This window comes from Gymnoscopelus microlampas, assembly GCF_963454915.1.
Source record: "Gymnoscopelus microlampas genome assembly, chromosome: 14".
NCBI classification, from domain to species: domain Eukaryota; kingdom Metazoa; phylum Chordata; class Actinopteri; order Myctophiformes; family Myctophidae; genus Gymnoscopelus; species Gymnoscopelus microlampas.
In genome coordinates, this window is record NC_139951.1 from 41,551,474 (window position 1) to 41,571,028 (window position 19,555).

The following is a 19,555-nucleotide window of genomic DNA, read 5'->3' on the forward strand; positions in this document are numbered from 1 at the left end:
ATTTTGTGATACAATTGTTAGGTTATAGCCAGGGGTGCACATAACTGGTGCGCAGGTGCGCATGCGCACCCAAAATAAAAAATGCGCACCACATCAGGCGACGCGAGGCGCTTTTGCGCACCAACAGCTGGGACAGGAATTTCCAAGCTTTTATTTTTTAGCAAAACTAAAAAATAAAAGCCTGGAGATCGAGGCTAGGAATTTACTTCCTGAAGCCACACTCACACAATCACTCTAAAGCACCCGTCGGCCCCATGTACAGCCATTAGGCAGAGGGGTAGAGATATGATTCGCATCGCCTCGCATCGCCTCGCATTGCCTCGCTGCAGCGGCTGTTAGAGGCACTCGTCACCGATGATGAACGCACCGTAATGGTGCAAAATATGCCGTGAACGTCCCAATCTGGCGGATAAAATCAGCGCAGCAGCACAGGGCACCAACCTTGGGGGCTTTATCTAACAGCGTGAGAAAAAAAGAAACGGCGAAAATCGGCGGAATTTAGAAGCAGAGCGTCCTTTCTTTCTCCCCCCCCCCCACATCCCCCCCCCCCCCCCGTTGACAAAACTGTCCGGTGGGCACCGTGCTGAACCCCCCCCCCCCCCCCCGTTGACAAAACTGTCCGGGCTGAACCCCCCCCCCCCCCCCCCGTTGACAAAACGGGACGGGCGCCATGCGCACCAAGTCACATGTCCAGGTGCTCTTCTGCGTACCAGACCTAAAAAGTTATGTGCACCCCTGGTTATAGCTTCGTAAATCCCTGAGGGGAATTGTGGTCGTTCCAGTAACCAACAATAAAAGAGTCGGCAAACCAAATGGAGTGTGAATCCCAAAATTGGACTTAAAATCTCCTGATGCAGAAAAGCTAAATTCCTTTGGGGGGCTTTTGCACAGCAGACAGTGCTTACCCAAAAAACAAGGCGTAAGCCTTAAAAGATTAGCTATTTCTATAATTTCTTGGTAAAAAATAAAAATAAAATCCTATCGCACCATACATTTCGGCAGATGCCTTTATCAAGGTATCAGGTGGAAGTGGTATACTTTATGTGTAAAGTGTCATAACTGTATGTATACATAAATGATATGATTCAACATGCACGACACAAGTCTAACCGTGCTAATTTCTCTTTTTAATATTCCTTGCTCGCTGCAGTATACCGTCTGCAGCATTCTGTACATGTAGACCAGCTCCGCATGTGCGTCAAACAAGACTATTACGCTGCTTGAATCTGTCGCGTATAGTCTGCTATATCACTAATCAATAATCTATAATCTATACTACTGCTCGGTTCAGCTCTGCACATAGACAAATGTCTGCCTGCTAGTCAGGACAATCTGGCAGAGTTCTCTTTTTTTACTCACTCTCAATCTGTCCCCTTTTTTTATCTTTCACTCTTCTCTGTATTTTAATTTCATTTTATTTCTGCATAACGCGCTGGACACACTCTGTTTTCAAACTTAAAGCAAGCGTCTGACATGCCGGCTGTGCAGAAATCAAGACATAGAATAGACCCAGACGCTATCCCCAGCCCAGTAAGTCTCCTGTGTTGCCTGCCTTTGCCCTTTTCTTCTGTGCCCTGTCGCACTAACCCTCAGCTGCCCTCCAGACTACCTTCCTACCCCGCCTAACCCCAAACTCTTAACCCCTCAAACCTCGCCGCTGGTATTCAAAATGTTGAAGATGGGCTGCTATTGGATATATCAACATGTGTCACCTGTTGATAACTCAGTGTTTCTGAGCCATCAGCAAGCAACAGAGACACTAGAAACATACAACATTTATAGACCATTTTTAATGCCTCTGCCATGCTAAACCACTATGGCGCCAACACATTTGCACATTTCAAGTTTACAGTAGACATTAAGGACAATTCTGTACTACTGGCCAGATTATATTTGTCTTGGATCGTGATGACTATGAATCTGATTTATTTTAAAATCCCAATTTGTAAGTTCCGTGGTCATTTGGGATATTAACATTAACATAAGATTTCAAACAGCAGTTTTTGTACCACTTCACCAGCATACAATAATGCTTTTAACACAACATCACTTATGAGCAAAGTTTAAAATAAACATACCCGAGGAAAGACTAGGGGGAAAAGAATGGTAGTGTTTAGGACTTGCTGATTAGTTCTTTAAACCACAACAACATTTTTGGTCAGTTATAACGTGCTTAAGTCACAATTTTAATCTAAAAGGTGAATATTTTCCCATGTCTTTAGCGTAAATAAATAGTGGATATTCACTTTTCACTGAACTCCCCCGAGGCAGCCCATCTCAGCTTTGACAAACTTTAAAGAGGGTTCCCTAGTTTCCTGGGTTTGGGTGGGTTTTCTTAAGAACTTTCACCCCCCACCCCACCCGAACCCAACCACACCCCCAACCCCCTGCCCCGCATGCCAGTCTGCAGTGTCTCACTTGCCCGTGGTTCGTAGCTTCAGTGGCATGCACTGAGCATCCCCAAGGATGTTCTCATCTGCTTGTTCCTTCAGGTGTCTGTGGGGAGTGATTCTTTTCATTGTAGCGAGTCCCGGGATCTGTGCACACACATGTCATCTGCTATTTGTTCCTGACCTCAGCCTTGACAAACTATGGGATTTATTTGAGTGTGTTCTGTTTAGTTCTGTTTAGTTGTGTGTCTTTGTGTGTGGGTGCGTGCGTGTGTGTGTGTGTGTGTGCGTCTAGGATTGTATGCCAGACTTCTCCTGCATGTGTGTTCTGTGTACGTGTTTGTTGTGCGACTAAAGGCGCGTGTCTGCACTCCTGTCTTACCTCGTCCCGCCCCCCCCCGTTCTCCTCTCCCGCTCAGATCCAGGTGATTGAGGACGACAAGAGTAAGGGCGCCGAGCCCTTCACCACCGGGGTCAGGGGTCAGGCCCCGCCCCTCGTCACCACCAACTTCCTGGCCAAAGATCAAGGTAAGCGCCTACGTATTTCCTGTTTATGGTCTTTCATGTGTGTCCTCTGTGTCTCTGTGTGCACACAAACCCCTGTCTGTGAATGGTTTGTAGTTTGAGTTTGTAGTTTATTAGTAAAATGAAGGTGTCATCCTCAGGGCAAACATAATTTGTCTAGGACTGGGCCGCAATTATTCTATGGATTATTTTTTTGATTAATCGAATCATCGAGAAGCCTGTATTCTTTTGGGTATAATAAAAGAAAAATACACATATCATCAAATCAATCAACCACTGAAGCCCTATTTTATGCAGTACTTTTGTACAATGGTGTGACGAAAATCTAATGGCTTGCCAATCTACAAGCCATGTGTAGAGCCAGTACAGCGTGTAGTGAGCTTGTAAATTAGCTATTTTTTTCTTTCTTTATGACCAGTTAAATCGATTAGTTCGATATATGTGTTGCACCAGTCTTGCCTTTCATAAATAATATGATCATCATTCTTGACAAAGAGAGGTGAAGATGTTTTTGGTGACATTGTCTGCGTGTGTCTCTTTGTGTGTCCAGGGAACGCCAGCCCCAGCTTCGTCCGCTGTACAGCCTACAACATACCCTGCACATCCGACATGGCCAAGCAGTCCCAAGTGCCGCTAGCCGCGGTCATCAAGCCCCTTGCCACGCTGCCCGCGGACGAGGTACCTCACTCCTCCCTTAGGATTTTAACCATTCCAGTTTTCTATATAATTTTCTAACACAAATGCAATCATACATACAGTATTATTGTAGTGGTTCTCAAAGTGAGGTCCAGGCAAGGACCATCTGGGTTACTTGAGGGGGTTCCAAATGGACCCTTACAGGTCTATAACTCTGAGAGTGTACAAATGTTATGGTTATGGTGGTCCTTGAAATTAAAAAGTTTGAGAACCACCGGTATTGTAATTATATATCAGACGTGAAGTCCACATACCAGCTCTGACAGTGTGAGAAAAAGAATGTGATGGAACCGATTCCGGTTCCTCAATGTTGGATCTGGTTCCTCCGGATCCCAACGCTACCTCCCACTGTTTCCTGCCAGTAGCTACTGGAGCTCCCTCTGAGATGAAATGAACATTTGGTGATGAGCCAGTCACCGTTAAGCTATTGGATAACTTCCATTTATCAACCTAATCCTTCATTTCACTGTATGAACACATACTTATCAGAAACAACACAGTGCTTTCTGGGTCTGTAGACACTGTTGGGAGGAGTTCATTGAGTTCATTGACTGTGTTTGAAAAATGTCCTCTTGTACACGTCAATGTACCACGCCCTGTTGGAATAACCTCTGCAAAAGAAAAACATTGAAGTTCTCCTTTAGCTAGCCTCATCTTTGACACCCTTCATTGTAGCTCCTGGGACTTGGTCACATAGCATTGCCATCCAGAATCGGTGGGAACAATTCTATAAAATGCCTATTTCTAAACGGTAGTCCTGAGTTCAACACTAAAGCACATTACTGATCTGCTGCTGATCGCTTACGCGCTTCTGACCCCTGTTAAATCCAGCACAGGCTGTCAAAAAACCCGACTTAAAAGGATGTTCACAGCCATGTATTTATTTGACCACCACCATCTTTACTAAAGACATGTAAAGACTCTGTACTACCTTTACATTTTTGATAAGACTTTCAGAAATAGGACACAAAATAGACAGTTTCGCCCGGCCCCCTAAATTCTGCATGGCAATGCTGTGACTGATTCCCAGAGGTACAGCAAAGGAGGAGGTCACAGATGGGGCTATCCTTTAACTAACCCTGTAATTATAGGAATGCAACAGGGTTTTATAAGTCTTGCCCTAATGTCCATGTCACTGGAAGTCATGGACACGGTTTATCAGTCGGTCTCTAATAGCCATACCACTGGAAGTCATCATTTTGTTAAGGCCTGACTGAGCCTGCCTTGGATATTTTACTGTGTGAAAAGGCATCATATTTCTCCAACCGCAGTTGTGGCTTAATGCTTTTTCATTCTAATACATTATTTTTAGGCATCTAGCTTAAGTGATACTGTGGCACAGTGCTTGCACACAGTTACTGTTTTATCCTCCCCCCATTGTCACAGGTAATACTAAAGCTGTACTGCGCCCATACAGCAGACTGAAACCATGCTGGAAGATCAACTAACTGTACTTAGTCTTGTCTAACTGACAGCTGACACTTCATCCATGCCAACTGAGAGCTTTCACTGGGTTATTGGCACCAGGCTTTCCCCATCAATACCTTATTGAACCCACCAATACATACATGCCCTGAACCGTGACTACTGACTAGCCAACTGAATGTTTTGAATTGGCCATTATAATAGAAAAGAAGAGAACGTTTTTGATGACTGCTTTTACTGTTGACAAGGACAACCTATCAAGAGTCGTTTTGTCAGCACATTTTAACATTCCTAATTATGTTATAGTTTGATTTATATTGTCAGCCTTATGCTTAATTTATACTTAGTTGCATGCCCATTTTCACATGTCGAAAATAAGCTGAATCTACAAGCTCACAACGTGTTGGCGAGGCGACGCGTTTGTGAGCTTGTAGATGGGCTAATGTTTGGCACGCAACCCAGTATGAATCAAGCTGTGGCTTATCAGCTTTCCAAGTTTGTGCCTGATTTAATTAGATTTTGGTAAAATAAATACAAGTTTTAACACTATAACTTCAGCCCAGTATGTACAGTACATATAGAAGTGTAATAAAACACTTATTTCCAATGTGGTCCTGTGCTTCTTAACATGGCACCTTCCTTCTGAGGGGAGGGAACACATTTTTCTCTAATCCAATCCTGACTTTTTTCCCCCCCTCCCAGGCCCCTCCATACGTGGTGGACCACGGGGAGAGCGGTCCTATCCGCTGTAACCGCTGCAAGGCCTACATGTGCCCCTACATGCAGTTCATAGAGGGAGGACGCCGCTTCCAATGTGGCTTCTGCAGCTGCGTCACAGAGGGTATGTTTCATAGCCGAGTCCTACGCATAGGTTGAAGTTCTCAGCCTCAGTCTGAAATCAGGCTGATTACAGTCATGTGGATTCCATAGAAGCCAACATGTCTTGCCCAAAGTAGCCTAACTACAAGCTCGCAATGCATCGCAGACGCATTGAGAGCTTGTAGATAGGCTACTTTCGGTTATTATTTTAAGATTAGAGCATTTGAAGTGGTCAAACTATCAATATGTCCAGAAGCATCTTCCATAACATCCTAATGGTCTGGGATATTTCATAAAAGCAAATTAAGCAAGTTAAAACTTCAATCTGTGATTTATTTGGCTGTAGCCTATGTAGAACAGCAGGAACAATATAACTAGGAAACAGCGCTAGTGGGGGGGGGGGCTCCTTTCACACTGTTTCCCGAATCGCACATTAGGAAACAATTTTTCAGTGGGGAGATTTTATTTTGCTTTAATCCATGAGCCTACGGGTTAAAAGATAAGGGACCATTTATACTGTTCTTATTTGCACACCTGTGTCATATGACAAAATTACATATTTTCATCTGAAAGAAAGTGTTCGTCACGAATCGTTAGTTTTTTCCGTGCAGCACTTCTTGAGTGTCTCTTGAGTGAAAATGTAAAAAGGAGTAATGGAAAAACCTTTCGACTGTTCCCACTAGTGCCTCAACATTACTTCCAGCATCTGGACCACACGGGGAAGAGGGTGGACTGCTACGAACGGCCAGAGCTCTCACTGGGCAGCTACGAGTTCCTAGCCACCGTCGACTACTGTAAGGTAAGACTTCCCATACATCGTGGATGACTGGCTTCTGCACCGGGGAACCTGCCCCCTTATACCGGATACAATTCTGGCTCATTACATTACATTACAGTCATTTAGCAGACGCTTTTATCCAAAGCGACTTACAGTAAGTGCATTCAACATAGGTACAGTAGGCAAGAAAACTACTAATCACCAGAAGTCTTAAGTGCATTCTCTTCTAAAACAAGCAACTAAGAGTACTTAGCGCTAAGGTAAATGTGCAATATATCAGCTAGCTACTTTCTTAAACAGATGAGACAAATAGGAAAATCAAATGAGCAAGAGCTAAAACCAATAAGTGTATCAAATAAACAAGATCCAATAAAACAAGAGCTCGTACAAATAATTGACAACAAGTAGGCAAGGCTAAGAGGAAGGGTCAGAGCAGTGTTTCCTGAAGAGGTGGGTTTTCAGCCTGCGGCGAAAGATGGGCAGACCAAAGTAGTCGGGCAGGGGTGTAAGCCTTGACCATAGCCCGGAGGTAAGAAGGAGCTGTTCCTTTCACTGCCCTATAGGCTAGCACCAGGGATGGTTCATAGAAGGTTTATGACTTAATTTCTAATCAGTGTGGTAGGCTTGAGCATGGGACTGAAGGATCGCTGACAAACATGACATAATTGCCCCGGTATTTGCCCTGAGCAAAATGTATGCAAAAATCTGGATTTAATATTTTCAGTTTGAGGGTTGGGTCTCTGTCAGGTTTTACCGGCCCAGTGCAATGTAATTTAGTATGAGCTTACATCACTTTAACTTTATGCAATCTGACTGTACCAGCATTTTGTCATCATGAGGCGCCACAGCACCTGGCACATTGTTGGTGCATTGGTTTTAGTTTGCCAGGGGTAGACCTGTTCCTGTTGCACATCCTTTAACCCATTAAGACCTGAGGCTGATTTTAAAAATGTCTTCTAAATCCTAACAGTTTTTTAATCCTAAACGTATGTTTCTATATCAGTGGTTCTCAAACCTTTTCATGTCAAGAACCCCCAAAATTAAATGCATTTAGCCGCCGACCCCCATCTCAAAATATTTTGTTGCAGGGACCCACAGAAGCAAAGATTTGAGTTAAAAATGTTCGCTTTAAAAGAATATATATTCAAAGATTTTCAGAAATTTCAGAAACCAAAGAATAAAATTAAAGATGCTTTCCCGGTTTTAATGGGTTAATATTGCTGCACTGCGTCAGAAAAAAAACGGCAAATAACAGCAGCACTCCATGCATTCTTAGAAGAAGTGAGAGGGGATTTCCCCAGCATTTCCTTTTCAGTGAGCCAGCAGAGATAGAGGAACAATGGCGAGAAAACTAAAGTAACTCTTGCTGTAACTCTGGCTGTCTTTTCCCCCACTGCCAAGAATTGAAGATGAGTATAAAGAGTGACGTCGAATTTGCCTGTTTTCCGTTGCGAATTTGTGTTTACGACCAACCAGTGGCACAGTGTAGATGTGCATCAGGTGCATACTTGCATTGGTAGACAATAATGTCAATGAAAACACAACATATACCATTATGGAAACACTTTGGTATATGGAACAGAAACTACTCAATAGATTCAAGTATCTGACAATGTTTAAAGTCGCCATACCAACTTTGATGAGGCAGTGTTGTTTTAAAAACATGTTTGTATTTTATGTCCTGAAAAATTTATATTTTGGGAATTGGTTGGTTTCTTCCCGAACAGCAGAGATAAAGTTAAAAACAGAAAAACAACTGCATTCATGTCATTGATTGTGTGTTTTCTTATATTATATGCTCTAGTCTGGAACAGCTTGTGCATGTGCCCCCTAACATTAAACATTTACTGGTATGATCAGGCGTTTGGCAAAATTATGAAACCAGAGCAGACTGAACATTGTCACAACGACCCAATCGTAGTAATGGAGTGGTGGCAGGGTGCCTGCAGGTCCTGACTGACTGAGAGAGTTTTAAAATGCCATTGTGTTCCAGGCTTTTAATACAGTTACATGTTGTGTATACATGGATTAAAGTTCTCAGTCGCCACGCCTGATTTCAGTCATTTGAATTCCAGCATGACTTCTATGGAAGCGTGTCACTCACCGAAAATAGGCTATCTATAAGCGTTGTAAGCTTGTAGCCTATTTTTGGATATTAGTTATTTTAAGATTAAAGAGTATATGAAGTGGTCAAACTAGCGATAGAATACACGTCCAATCTTCCAGAAAAACCTAAGGATCTCGGGTATTTCATAAGAGCAATGGTTAAAGCCTCAATCTGCAATTTCTTCAACTGGCTGGCTGTATGGCTACCAAAACATTATGATTATTTGACATATTTTGCTTGTTATGTCGCTAGTGTGAGGGGTGCTCCTTTCACTGTGTTTCATAACTTGCAGATTATGACTTGGCCTAACAAAACCTTTCTGAGATTAAAGTCTTAAATGTAGCCACACAGTCTCCCTGTGTAGGCTGTCCACTGGAATAATTGTAGAAACTCGTTCTGCGTTTATCAAATGGAGCACGACTTTCTCTCCTTCTGGCACAGAACAACAAGCTTCCTCAGCCTCCTGCCTTCATCTTCCTCATCGATGTCTCCTACAACGCTGTGAAGAGCGGCATGGTCAGCATGGTCTGCCAAGAGCTCAAGACCCTGCTTGACTGCTTGCCAAGGTACATACACACACACACACACACACACACACACACACACACACACACACACACACACACACACACACACACACACACACACACACACACACACACACACACACTCTCTCTAACCTGAAAACGAACCCTATTCAAAGTTTCAAAGACAGTAATAACGCATATCCTCTGTCCTTGGTACTGAGCCAAACTGCAAAAGCACCAACATTTTATTAAACAGCAGCAAAAAAACATTTTGAAACCGCAAGGTCGAAATGTCATTTACTTCTGATTAATAAGGTTGGGAGCAATTAAAGTTAGTTGCGAGCCCTTTCTTTTGCCCTTTTCAAAGTTGAACACATATTGTATAGCAGCGCAACAAGGGCAACTAGAGAATAGAAGGGAAACGGAGATATAAACAAATAGCTCCTGGTCTGAAAAATTAAGCCAATACAGGTTACTTAAATCTGCATTCTCTCCTAATGGCCAGCAGGGGGTGTCTGGTTACAAAAATACATAGATGTTCTCAATCGCTAGCTTCAAGTCTTCAGCATGTTGTTCATTTAATAAAGTATGTTCCCATTTTAGAGTGAAATAGTCAGTAAAGCAGGGTATGCCTTAAGCCAGGGTGTAGCCATGTTGTGATTGACAAGTCGCTATCACAGGACTTGTCAAGATATAAAACACTTACGTTCCCAGAACATATAACTAACTAACACAGTCCATTTATATACTCTTTGCCCCTTACCTTACAACAGGCATTGGCTCAAACGTTCTAATTTCAAACGTTTTAACGTTTTAATTTCATGGACCCGCAGTTTGGTATTCATATTAGGCCACAGAATTGGACCCATAAGGCTCAATTTGGTCCCTAACTATCATCACTTAGTTGGGGACCTCCTGGAACCCCCTCAAGGACCCCAATCTGTGAACCACTGCTGTTAGCTCATGCTCTTGTGTTTGTGTTTGTGTGTGTCTCTCTCTCCAGGGAGAACCCAGAGGTAGACTCTGTGGTGCGTGTGGGTTTCGTCACATACAACAAGGTGTTGCACTTCTACAACGTGAAGTCCAGCCTGGCCCAGCCCCAGATGCTGGTGGTGTCGGACGTGTCGGACATGTTCGTACCGCTGCTCGACGGCTTCCTGGTCAACGTCGCCGAGAGCAGGATGGTCATCGAGAGGTGAGAGAGAGAGAGAGAGACGGCAGAACACGCACATGGCATAGATGAATGAGGTGTTGTGTTGGACAGATTAAGCGTTTCAAATGAATGACACACTGTGTCGTCTCTGTGTTTCAGCCTGCTGGATCAAATCCCAGAAATGTTTGCTGACACACGGGAGACAGAGACGGTGTTTGGACCCGTCATCCAGGCAGGACTGGAGGCACTCAAGGTAACAAAAATGGTTTGCTTGGTTCTATCATACCACCCACATCAACATTTTAGGACGGTGATTTTAATCAATGTCATTTTTAACCTTAAATATAATGCTGAAAATAGTCAATCTGCCACACCGGCGTGCAATACATTGGGCATAATTTCTCTAACCCCTAAACATAACTTTTAAATGTAGCCTAACCCCAACCTGAATCTTCTCCTAATTGTAAGCCAAAATCAACAAATCTATCCAGAAAACAATAATTTCTCTTGTTAGGACCAGGACAATGGTCGTCGCAATGTCTATTTCTCTAGTTCCACTATACTTGTTGGGGCGTTTGGACCTCACAAGTATAGTAATGCAAGCACAGAGTTACATAAACACAGTGGATGTTACTGTGTTGAACCGGTGATTGTTTGGGTGTTGTCTGATGGTTGTGTCGTCCTCCAGGCTGCAGATTGTGCAGGGAAGCTGTTTGTGTTCCACACATCGCTGCCCATCGCTGAAGCCCCCGGCAAACTAAAGAACCGAGAAGACAAGAAACTCATCGGCACAGACAAGGAGAAGGTACCAAACCGGAGCATCATGTTTACACTGGCATAATGGACCGTTGTGCACAGTAAAATACTGTGTTAATTTAACTCTGAGCATGTAACCAAATGGACTCGTAAGGGTTCAAATTAACACTGAGGACTTTGCTATGATGATAAGGCTGCAACTAATGATCATTTTCATAATTGATAAATAGATTTCATTAATATAGGCCATACATTTATAGTTAAATAAGGTAATTTGGTACAAAATTCAATCAGTCAATCAGTTTTTATTTATATAGTGTATCAATTAATTAGTTTTGCTATATATATATATATATATATATATATATATATACAGTATATACTGTAATGCCAAATCACAATAACTTTTGTCAAGACACTTTACATGTAGAGTAGGTCAAGATCTCTACAGAAACTCATAATTCTCCCATTACAATAGCAAGCGCTTGGTTTTAAAATGATGGTAAATACTCATCACAAATTGTCTTGACCCATGGAAATATCTTGTTGCTCTACACACACACACTCGTGACACGGCTGTGTCTTAACGCTCACATTGCCTACTGATTCCATGAGGTCAGGGCATTTTGAAATTCAACACCAGTAGAACGTCATTAAAAATGAAAGGATCACAGTTCAGACGCCACATGATGATAGACGCTGACCTCACAGTATGAACTGAAATCTTTGTGTGGATGTGTCTTCCTTATACTCTGCATACACTGTAAAATTCTCAGTGCTAAAGGGAGTCCAACACCAAGAATGATAACCATGAAGATTACTATAATGATAATGATGAACGATAACATTCTGTAAACATGTTGAACATGAGTAATATTGTGTCCTGTTGAGCCCTGCAAATTCGGACGTGTTTGATTGTCGGTCATTAGTAATAGTGATACTACTACTAATACTACTACTACTAAAGAGTGCAGGGTCTCTGTCATTCATCAAACATCTTTGAAAGTGCTCCCAATTATATCATTATCCACTGTCATTGTAGTGTGGACTCTGCCATCCACTTGAGAAGGATTTTTAAAACGATACTTTTATAATTATTGTTCTTGGTGTGTACAGCCATTTTATGTAACTCAGTGTACAAAATGGAACCAAATGGACCCGTAAAGTATCCATTTCTTTCCATTTGTACACTTGTTACATTTACATTTGTAACGTTGAGGATATTACTGTGTGAACTTTGGGATGTAGCCAGTTGAACCCCAGCGTCCATATTCTTGGGGGAACATTAGCCAAAAATAGCCGATCATGCATTGTGAGCTTTTTTGGCCATTTTTTGCCAAGACATTTGGTGTAGATGGAAAATGCAGTCCAGTTCTCTTAAGACTACAGGGGTTTAAGTGCTAAAGGTGCGGAGCTCTGGCTGATTTCTGGTCTCCCTCCCCAGTCTCTGTTCCAGCCTCAGGCGGGGTTCTATGCCACCCTGGCTAAGGAGTGCGTGGCACAGGGATGCTGCGTGGACCTCTTCCTCTTCCCCAACCAGTACGTTGACGTGGCAACGCTGGGGGTCGTCCCCGTCTCCACTGGGGGCTCCATCTACAAATACACATACTTCCAGGTGAGGACGACGGCAAAACGATTTCTCACTTTATCCCATAATGTTCAAAGTATTTTTCTCACTTTATTAAGAATTTAACAAATTTGGAAAGACAAATAACAGGAAAAAAATCACACCCAGTGTGAAGTTGGCGGTGTGGTCACAGTGGTCATCACAGTGATGGAAGTGATTCACTTAAAAAAAAACATAAAGTGTTTTTTTAAGTGCATAGTCCTATTTATAGGGCTATGCACATGTGTCATGTGTTTCTAGCCAATCACAGTCCTGAATAGAGTCACGGTGGCCAATCACGGTGCAGGGTTAGGGGGGTACAATGGTGGCCAATCACAGCGCAGGGTTGGGGGGGTGCAATGGAATGTCGATGTCCAAACCTCACATATAGGGGCGGTTGCACCGCCCAAAAACGACGACAGTGAATATGAAAATCGCTAATTCATACTCCATCGAACGATGGTGTCACTTCCCAAAAATAAGTAGTTTTCAAGCTAAAGCGCATCATCGTGATGCAATATGGCTTGAAAATCAACTCTTAACTCTTGTCACTGGTCCAGCTGATGTTCACATGGCTATGTAATGCCATTATAATACATTACTGTGTGTGTGTGTGTGTGTGTGTGTGGTTAGGCTGAGACGGACCGGGAGCGCTTCCTCAACGACCTTCGGAGAGACGTTCAGAAACTAGTAGGCTTCGACGCTGTCATGAGAGTGCGAACCAGCACAGGTGAGCCAGCACCAAGTCTCACACACATCATCACACCACCTCATCTCATTATTTGTTTTCCGATGTCTAACCTGAATGCCCCTTCTCCTCGTCTCCCTGCAGGTATCAGGCCGACAGATTTCTTCGGGTCGTTCTACATGAACAACACCACAGACGTGGAGCTGGCGGGCCTGGACTGTGACAAGACCATTACCGTGGAGTTCAAACACGACGACAAGCTCAGCGAGGAGACTGGGGCTCTCATGCAGGTGGGCGTGTGTGGTTGGTCTGGGAGTGCACTGGTTGATGGTAGACTGGAAACATGGGCAGATCCTTGTGATGCCTTTTTTATTGGGTCTCACTGTCAATCATTTCTAAAGTAGCTTTAGATTCAGCTTATCGTCAGGGAATGAAATGTAAAGAAGTAGGCCTGTGTTGTTCACATAACATAAGCTGGAAAACGTTTCAGTGATCTAGTAATGATTTGGTTTGCCTGAATTGAGGTTTTAAAGCTACACTCGATAAGTTATTATGAGCATTATGTTCGTCTCCCGAGAGAGATAGATACTTGCAAAGTCCGAACTACAATAAAGATGCGGTGTATCTAGTGTCTGATTCAAATAGCTTTATTGACATTATCAACCAGTAGTTGTCCTACCCAACACCAGGGTCTAAATTTCTCAATGGAAAAGTATGGAGACCATTTCCAAACACTGCAGATATGGCAGTTGTATTGAATTAACAGATGATGAGTCAGTGTTCGAATTTCAAACCAAAGCTTTATGTTGTGTGTCTGTGTGTCAGTGTGCGGTGCTGTACACCAGCTGCAGTGGACAGAGGCGTCTGCGGGTACACAACATGGCGGTCAACTGCTGTTCCCAGCTGGCCGATCTCTACCGCAACTGTGAGACGGACACCATCATCAACTTCTTCTCCAAATACGGTGAGCAGGAGCTGAAATCAGGACCCTATTGTATATTAAATGTGATCATATTCCACTATTAAAGTTCAAGTGGTTCTTCGTCTGTGTCATTCATAATTTGTGGTCCTGACTCCAATGTATCGCAATTGTGGAGAGCACTGAATACCTACAAAAGTCACTTTATGTAGTATATGTTTTTCATGTACTGTGTCAGAGTTAGATATTCATTAGTGATGTTGCCAGTACCAGTCTGTCTATCTCATATATGTTTTTTCTCTCTCTACGTGTGTCTATGTGCAGCGTTCCGGAGCGTGATGAACGGCCCGACCAAAGCAGTAAGAGACACCCTAGTGAACCAGTGTGCTCAAATCCTGGCCTGCTATCGCAAGAACTGTGCCAGTCCCTCGTCCGCTGGGCAGGTAGGACACTGGTTACCAACCCACCTTCTTATCGTTATATTATCCTTACTTTAATTATTTTGTACATTTTTTTTTTCATTTTTCATTCATTTTCATTCACACTGCCAAAAACGGGGACACCAGGTTGAAAGGGCTTAACACTGATGATTTTACTGCTTGTTGTCCCAGCTCATCCTGCCAGAGTGTATGAAGCTGTTACCGGTGTATCTGAACTGCGTTCTGAAGAGCGACATCCTGCTGCCGGGTGCCGACGTGTCATTGGACGACCGGGCGTACCTGAGGCAGCTCATCGGCTGTATGGATGTATCAGAGAGCCACGTGTTCTTCTACCCGCGTTTACTGCCACTGGTAAGACCCAAAGACACAAACTTATTAGTGGACTGGCACAAACTTGATCAATTGCTGGAATGAATAGTACACTTTTTTCCACCACCGTGAATAAAAGCATCAACCTGTATGAATGAGGCATCAATAATATAAATGGCTTTATTATTATTCTGTTGTTTCGAAATACCCGCCAGCGATTTTGTATGGTTTATTCATCAAAGGGGGCGTGGGGATGGTCGAGTAATCTTCGCCAGGGCATTAGAATATTCTAATTTGATTTTGATCAGTTCCTGGCCACGTGCAACATTGTTTTCTCACTCAACAGTAAACAAACCAACATACAGTTTAAATGTATACAGGGTATCTGCACATTTCTAAAGTTACAATTTAATGACTTTTAAGACCTTTTTAATTTCAAATTATCAAATATTACATAACAAAGAGGCAAACATTGTGAAAATAGCCGATCTACAAGCTCAGAACGCTTGTAGTTCGGCTATTTTCACAATATTTATCTGTGGAACCGAGTCTAAATGTAATGCCTACAATTCCAAGTGCTTGTCGGGGTGGGGGTCCCCAGTTCAAATATGATTATTTTGGGGGGGTCGCGGCCTGAAAAGTTTAGGAACCCTTGGCGTAGCTCATATACGTACAGCATTAGATACATGTGTTTTTCCGTCCTGACTTTGCAGATGAAGTTGGAGGCTGACTCGTTACCAATGGCGGTGAGGTGCTCCGAGGAGAGGCTGTCGAAAGGCGGGTTGTACCTCCTGGAGACGGGGCTCCACCTCTTCCTGTGGGTGGGAGCCAACGCACAGCAGGAACTGCTGGCCAATATCTTTGGCACACCCAGCTTCGGCCAGATAGACCCCAACATGGTGAGAGAAAATACTGGGCTTCTGAGGATCCTTTGAAAGTCTTAAATTAGTTTATGTAAAGATGAGGGCGAAAAAAGACTTACAAAGTCTTAAATTCATGCTTCAAAGGTAAAATATGTTTAAAAAAAAAGTAAAATAACGTTTAGAATACAAATGTCTTGCGTTGTATTTGTGTTTTCTTTATTGGTAAATTGGGCTTAACCACTTAAAACCTACGTATATACTTAAAATCCATGAACATCTATGTTATTTTTGTGGATTTATCATTTCTACACTAAATCTCTTATCCGAAAATATGTCTATTTTCAGCTAATGCCACCCCCAGACTGGGGATGCAAGGGTTCAAGTGGTTACATTTAATTCTGAGTGGCATTGAAATGTCTTAAATCCAACTTGCCTAAACAGGCAGAAACCCAGAACGCACAAGGTTCACGTCTCCATGTCTTGGCATACGTGTACAGTATGTGTTGTTGCTGAACTTTGAACACTGCTTGTGTTTGTGTGATTTGACGGGTGGTCCGCATCTGTACTGTACTTACCACGTTCCTCTCTTGTCTTGCAGACCAACCTGCCTGTGCTGGACAACCCCTTCTCCCAGAGACTCAGAAACATCATAGAGTCCTTCAGAACAAAGCGATCGCGATACATGAAGGTCGGCCACCGCCACCTTCTCTCGCTCTTTCTCTTGACCTCTGAACGTCTCAGACTTTTTATGCATTTATTTCCCTTATTTTAATCACTTTATGCCCTACAGTATATACTTTGTCATATGATGAATAGCAGATCCACAAGCTCACAGTGAGCTTGTGGAAAATGTTTTCAGCAATGCATATTGTTGAAAATGTTTGCCTATAATGTCATACCCAAAATGGAGACACCAAATTTGGAAAATGTTTTGCATATTTTTGAACAATGCCTAGCCTATAATATCTGAATTTCCTCTTTGTCTCTCTGTCTTCCTCCCTCCCTCCGACCGTAGCTGATGCTGGTGAAACAGGAATCTAAAAATGAACTGATCTTCAGGCACTTCCTGGTGGAGGACAAGAGCGCCAGCGGGGGAGCGTCGTACGTGGACTTCCTGTGTCACATGCACAAGGAGATTCGCCAGCTTCTCAGCTAGGACTGCAACACCCCTCTCCCAACATGGTGGCACCCTACTCCACCTGTCCGACCTACTCCACCTGTCCCCCCCCCCCCCCGACACCACCCCTCCACCTTCCTCCTCCCCTCCTCCACCTCCCGCCTGCCTTTCTTCTGAAAGAGCTTAATCTTTTATTATTCACCCAAATAACCTGAAAATCCCCGCACCCCCCCTCCCCCCCATCAGCCAAGGGCCAGGATGCAAACTCAGACATGCTGACGGACTCCCTGTCGTGGCTGTGCATTAAGAGAGAAACGGTGTGTATGAGGGAGTGTATGGACTGACGGTGTGTGTGTGTGTTCGTGTGAGTGAGTGAGAGAGAGAGAGAGGGTGGATGTAGATAGTAGTGGGTGTACTATCTTGTGACACTAGCACTGAAAGCCGCTCTGGGCGCGTTACCGACCCGACAATAGAAAAACTTTTTTTCTTTTTATATGTGAATCCAACGCACGGTAGACCGAAGGACAACTACATAGGACATGTATTGAAATTAAATAAACGCTGTTCTTTTTTTCCATCCCTAGAATTATTTTTCTATTTGTCTCCCTCTCCCCCCCACCCCCACGCCAGCCCTCTATTTCTCAGCCATGGCCTTATTATTAACCCACCCCACCAACCATGTCACTCCACCAATCATAATGTACATAAAACTTTTATTCCACTCTCCGCTCTGTTGTTATATCCCAGTGTGAATGTTGAGGGCCCAGTGACAGAATTTCAGTTCTAGATACTCAACAAGCTGGTATAAATAACTTAGCCTTGTAATAATTATTAACTCATGTTAACATACGAGTATCTTACATTTGAACTTCTCTGGTGTCACAGATGTAAAGGAAACAACGGCAGCAACGGCTCGCCTGTTAAACCTAAGTAATTACCCCGATCGGGGATCAGTACAATCTTGAGAGACTGGACTCTTAGCCCTGATCTCGAGTCTTCTCCACGGACGCTGACATTTAGCTCAAGTGGAGTCTTAAAATATTCGCCACCGAGGGACGCGGGGTCGTATTTTGATCCGTCGCTAGTGACGTGCGATACCCGAGGTGAAATCCTTGATAGTTTTTTTTCGAATTCTATGCATCCAGTGTGAAAGACGAAAGCAAAAAAAAGCAAAACGACACAAGCTTTTGATTCTCAGCCTTGGGAGATTGTCCTCAAGGTTGGGTTGGGTACAGTATGTAGGTCGGATTCCGAACGGAGGATGAATGATGTACCTTGCACAAAGCATGTGGTTGGTTAACATGTTATGGAAGAAGAGGACAGTAATGCACATTTGGCAGCCTCGCGGTGCATCACAACTAATGCATTGATGGACGTCAAGTAGATGGTTCCAGTGTTGGGAATCCGGTGCGTCCAGATGCGTTGCCAATGCATTTGTTGTGACTGCACCGTAATGGACGCATATACACTAAAGCTTGAGTTATGCTCACAGTTGCGCGCGGATGTTGCGCACTGAAGATAACCGATGTACAAGCTCACAATGCCGTGATGCCTTATGAGCTTGTAGATCTGCTGCCATTTACTTTGCGTGACACGGCGCGCAACCAAGTACAAATCAGGCATAAGGTTGCACTGAGCTGAAGACACACTGCGAGGGCCGGGAGCTGACAGGCCAGATGGGAGAGATGGACGTCAGCAGTCCATTAGCTAAGTATGTGGGTTGTCGCCGCACTGAAGACTTTCAGAACGTAAATAAAAGTATATAATCTGTACAGAGTAACAAAAGAAAAATCTCCATTTTAAAAGATGGAATGGCAGCGGTTAGTCGATTGCTTGGTTTCTCTGTCACAAACACACACCAGTAGCCTAAATGTAAAATCCTCTCATTCATTCAGGTGGGGGGAAAGGGCTAGACTGGGGTTTTTCTTTTCTTTTTTTTTTGACGTCTTTGTGTATGTGTGTGTGTGTGTGTGTGTATGTGAGAGAGAGCGAATGGGGACAGAGAGAGAGGGAGAGCTATGTTCACAGTGTGTTTATGAACCTTGTGTGAATGTGGGTGGGTGAGGGGGGGGGGGCGGTCCTGGTGAATTTCTCCAGAGGAACAGAGGGATCAGCCAACACACACGCGCACACACACACACACACACACACACACACACACACACTCCCCCAATGAGATTGGATTCAGATCTTTTTTTTTCCATGATGGCTTTCTGTTTCTTTGTCGTTTTTTTAACTATGTGTTCTTTGTGTTTCTTCGGTGTGTGTGTGCACCCCTCTGTTCCGTCTTCTGTTCATGGATTGATCACCTGCTCTGTCTGGTGAGGTCGCCCATCTGACGACTCGTATAGACAGTCTTAGTTTGATTCTTTTCTCCTCGATTTTGTTTTGTTCATTGACTCTTGGGACTGCTAATAAAATAATGATTGTTGAAAGT

At 43.5% G+C, this 19,555-nt stretch overlaps 1 protein-coding gene across 1 annotated transcript in view; it reads left to right on the forward strand.

The window, feature by feature from the left end:
• sec24c (SEC24 homolog C, COPII coat complex component) overlaps positions 1-19,553 on the forward strand; it is a 32,536-nt gene extending 12,983 nt beyond the window's left edge. The window contains exons 7-23 of the mRNA XM_084077504.1: positions 2,810-2,918; positions 3,466-3,593; positions 5,739-5,877; positions 6,539-6,654; positions 9,182-9,306; positions 10,271-10,462; positions 10,580-10,673; positions 11,109-11,225; positions 12,621-12,791; positions 13,416-13,512; positions 13,615-13,760; positions 14,296-14,434; positions 14,714-14,832; positions 15,001-15,180; positions 15,852-16,037; positions 16,600-16,689; positions 17,017-19,553. Coding sequence (XP_083933630.1) covers positions 2,810-2,918; positions 3,466-3,593; positions 5,739-5,877; positions 6,539-6,654; positions 9,182-9,306; positions 10,271-10,462; positions 10,580-10,673; positions 11,109-11,225; positions 12,621-12,791; positions 13,416-13,512; positions 13,615-13,760; positions 14,296-14,434; positions 14,714-14,832; positions 15,001-15,180; positions 15,852-16,037; positions 16,600-16,689; positions 17,017-17,157 — 2,289 coding nt within the window. The 3' untranslated portion in view covers positions 17,158-19,553. The remainder of the gene's footprint in view (positions 1-2,809; positions 2,919-3,465; positions 3,594-5,738; positions 5,878-6,538; positions 6,655-9,181; positions 9,307-10,270; positions 10,463-10,579; positions 10,674-11,108; positions 11,226-12,620; positions 12,792-13,415; positions 13,513-13,614; positions 13,761-14,295; positions 14,435-14,713; positions 14,833-15,000; positions 15,181-15,851; positions 16,038-16,599; positions 16,690-17,016) is intronic.
• Positions 19,554-19,555: the final 2 nt, after the last annotated feature.